The 3,841-nt window shown below is 35.9% G+C and overlaps 1 protein-coding gene across 1 annotated transcript in view; it reads left to right on the top strand.

Annotated features, from left to right (window-relative positions):
* Positions 1-3,841, top strand: part of LOC118748469 (dynein beta chain, ciliary) — a 77,548-nt gene that overhangs the window by 50,087 nt on the left and 23,620 nt on the right. Inside the window, exon 24 of the mRNA XM_036482969.1 lies at positions 3,549-3,719. Coding sequence (XP_036338862.1) covers positions 3,549-3,719 — 171 coding nt within the window. The remainder of the gene's footprint in view (positions 1-3,548; positions 3,720-3,841) is intronic.

Below are 3,841 nucleotides of genomic sequence, written 5' to 3'. Positions count from 1 at the left end.
TGATAATAGCAAAAATATGGTTCATTTTGCTCTAAAAACAATCTGTGCTATAGATGACAATTTTTGGTCAAGGCTCGCCATCAAAGTTCAATGTGCTCAAAAAATAAAATTAATAAATACATTAATTAATTAATTTTTTACTGAAATTGCAAATGTCTTAGAAAGTATAACGCCTACATAAATTGATATATTGACCTTTTTATATTTTAAGGCTTCCACCGAAATATCCCGCAAAAATATTAAGGTTTTACGTGAGCTGGACCTCCAAAAATTAAGTTTTTTTTATCAATAAAAAGTTTTTTTTTAATATTTTTTGAAAAAATTATGTCAGATGACTAAACAGTTTAAGCTTAAAAGGTTTGTATAAAAATATTTAAAAAAATGTTCTGCGGAATCATAATAATGAGATTTTTGATGCTGTTTTTGAACTTTTTTCAAAGACTGGTTTAAGAAAAACTTGAATAACTAAGCCAAAATCTTACCAATTTAGACATATGAGTTATCATTGGTAAGGAATTTTCTCGCCCTTCTAATTTCTTTGCGAATGAGCTCATTCAAAGTATGAAAGAGGAAGGTAAGATAAACGCGTGCTGAATTAAGTTGAATTAAGTTGTGTTGGTATTTGATAAAGAAAAATTTGGGACATGAATGAGGTTTTTTTTCGCAAAGAAGTAAAAAGGGAGAGAAAATACCTTCACACTGATCCCTCACAAGTCTATATCGGTAAAGTTTTGAAGCAGTTATTCAACTCTTTCTTACACAAATCTTTGAAAAAAGTTAAAAAACATCATCAAAAATCTCATTATGATTCCGTTCATACAATTTTTTAATAGTTTTATGTAGATTTTTTTTAAGCTTAAACTGCTTTGTCATCTGAGGGGATGTTTTCCAAAAAATCTTAACATTTTCCCCAAATATTTTGGTAGAAGTCTTAAAATATACTAGGTTTGGTAGTCCCGCCAGAAAAGCCGCAACTTTTTTTTGGTGATGCAGTCTAATGTACAGTAGACGAAAAAATTATAGCCGCACCAAATTTTCACAAGTTTTAAAATATTATTTTTGTTGTTAGTTAATTCTGGTTATTTTTTTATAGTTCAATCTTTAACAACATCCGTGTAAATACAAGTTTAAAGGCAGTGTCACACGATTGGGTATTTGCCAAAATTTGGTGCATATCGTATCCCAATTGTGTGAATACCCAAATATTTTTCTTTATCCCTATCAGGAAAATTAATTTGTTGAAATTTTTCAATAGGACATCGCTGTATTGTACCAATCTTTTGAATACAAAAAAAATTCCTATTTTTTTATTTTGTACCAATAGCTCAATACAAAAATGTACTATTCTGTCCAAATGTACCAATCGAGAGCCACTGCCTTAAAAATTAATGCAATTAAAAAACAAATTCAAAAAATTTTCGTAAAAATTAGCTTACTTTACTTATATCTATCTACATTTATCTATCTAATCTAATCATATATTAGGTCCATTCTTTTGCAACCGAGCTACAAAAGAACACTCGCTTAAATGACGAAATACACGCAAAGCAACAACACATACTCGGCTATTTATCCGAGTTCAGCCAGGTCGGTTAAAAAATACGCGACCTGAAGAGTAGTGTTGTTAAGTGACAAAACTGCTCTATTGTGAATTGTTACTGGGAAATTGGAGAGGGGAATTTTTGCTTTCGTATATACATGATATATATTTGAAATAAGTATATATATTATGCAAATACCTCGCATAATAACTAATTTCTATTGTTTTTTGTGTCTAAATCCCGTTAAACTAGTCACATGTTTCTTGTCAGCTACCAGCAGGGTTGCTTAAGTAGCTAAAAGGAAATTTTACCCGAGTTGAACGTTCTTTTGTCGCTCGCTTACAAAAAAATACAGCTAATATAAAAAATTATGAACTACGTTATTGGATCGACCCAGCCACCTTAAGCGCTAATTTTTCCTCTTAGTGAGAGTGGTCACTAAGCCGTGCCCTTTCGACGTCTTTTTGTTCTCTAAATGATTCCACGCGTAATATACCTCATGAATTCGGAGAGTTTGTCATACATTAATTTAGTTTTAGCTTTAACGTACTCCAGCACCTTAAAATTTTGGTTTCCTGAAACTTATATATGGAAGCCATTGTCCCAACCCCGAAACCGAGTGATCTCTGTAGTATTCAGTTCTTATCCTTGCCATTGCAATTGTGAGTGTCCTTAAGTAGCGATATAAAGAGAGCTACCATGGGCACTGGTTGTTGATGAACTCCCAGAACCTGTCAGATACTTCATGGTAAAATTGGGGAATATCACGTAAACCAACCTATTGGCTCTGTCTTGGTGGTGCAAACCAAAGCAAGTAAGCGCGGGTGCTACCTTGAGCAAACTACATCTCGTGACATCACAGAAGCTATGGGCACCTGTGACACGGATGCCCTTGGTATCATTACAGGCATTCCGTCACTGTCTATTCTGATTGAAAAGGAGATCTAATAGAGCACCCTATGGCTGCCCGACAAAATCAGCATACAAATTGGGGATCTTCGGGGTCATTTGGAGGCTCTCAAGCCATTCCTAGATGACACCGCAATCAAGCTCCCAGCGCTCATCCTTCTACAAGTCCTGCAAGCTCAGAATTCCTGAAAAGGACTGCTGTAAAGCGATAACATTTTTAATTGACAAATAGTCCCGGGTTTATAATACTTACGGATTTAAGATGACCGATGGAGTATTGGGGCAGGCGTACTTGGACCAAGATTCCGGAAAAGTCTGCTAATGTTCACATACCCAACCATATTCCTGGGGAAGTCTTCGCAGTCGAAGTCTGTGCTCAAGAATATCTTCGTAGAAGAACAAATGAGGCCAGCACAAATATTACATCGGAGAGTCAGGCAGCATTTAAGGTCTTAGACTCATCTTGTTGACAGTTGTAAAATTCATTTGTACAACCTAGAACCTTACAATAGAGTAAAGCAGTGGTGAGTGGTGGATATTAAGTGTTTGAAGGCAACGTAAAGGCTAAATGTGGAACCCAAATGCGATTGCGTAGTCTCGAGCCTTTCTACGTTACATCTAAGGGATACACTGCAGAGCCACTTCAGAGCTAGGAAGAATCTCAGATTACTGCGCACTGGCGGTAGTCAAAGAGAATGTGGCAATCAAATAAATTGCTTCTAGGCGGAAGACTAAAAGACTGCTAGAAACTAGCCGGGAGGGCCTTGAGACTCTTTCAAGCTACCTGACAGGACACTGCAAGTTAAGGTAACATTCGAATAAAATGGAGTTTGATATAGACACGCACTGCTGGTTGTGTGGGTTGGTAAACGAAACTCCAAAACATATTCTATGCGACTGCCCACGTAACATGAATCGCAGACTGATACACCTTGGGGAACGATTATCTTCTCAAGCTCTGATTTACAAAGGTCAAAGGGGAAAGGCATAATGCATAACTTCCGAACCGCAATTGCCACTGAAAGTATCATAATACTAATTGGTTTTTTTAAACCCAGTAATAACTTCGGTTTTTAAATGAATTTCTTTGCTTTTCAGGCTTTTAGTGTAGTTTTCCAAAAGGCCATTGCACGCGCCGATCCCGGCGAAACTTTAGATGCACGTGTTTCTAATCTAATCGATTGTATAAGTTATTCCGTATTTCAATACACTTCGAGAGGTCTATTCGAATGCGATAAGCTCATATTCGCATCGCAAATGGCTTTTCAGGTACTTACTATCATTTAATTATTAAAAATTTGGTTTGTAATTTCAACTTATAAAACCCAATTGTTTGCATCTTCACAGATACTTTTGATGAACGAGGAGATTACATCTACGGAACTGGACTT

Source organism: Rhagoletis pomonella, unplaced genomic scaffold (assembly GCF_013731165.1).
Source record: "Rhagoletis pomonella isolate Grant_MI unplaced genomic scaffold, Rhpom_1.0 Rhpom_scaffold_00001, whole genome shotgun sequence".
In the NCBI taxonomy this organism is placed as follows: Eukaryota; Metazoa; Arthropoda; class Insecta; order Diptera; family Tephritidae; genus Rhagoletis; species Rhagoletis pomonella.
The sequence above is the reverse complement of the archived record's forward strand: the minus strand, read 5'-3'. Positions and strand labels throughout refer to the sequence as shown.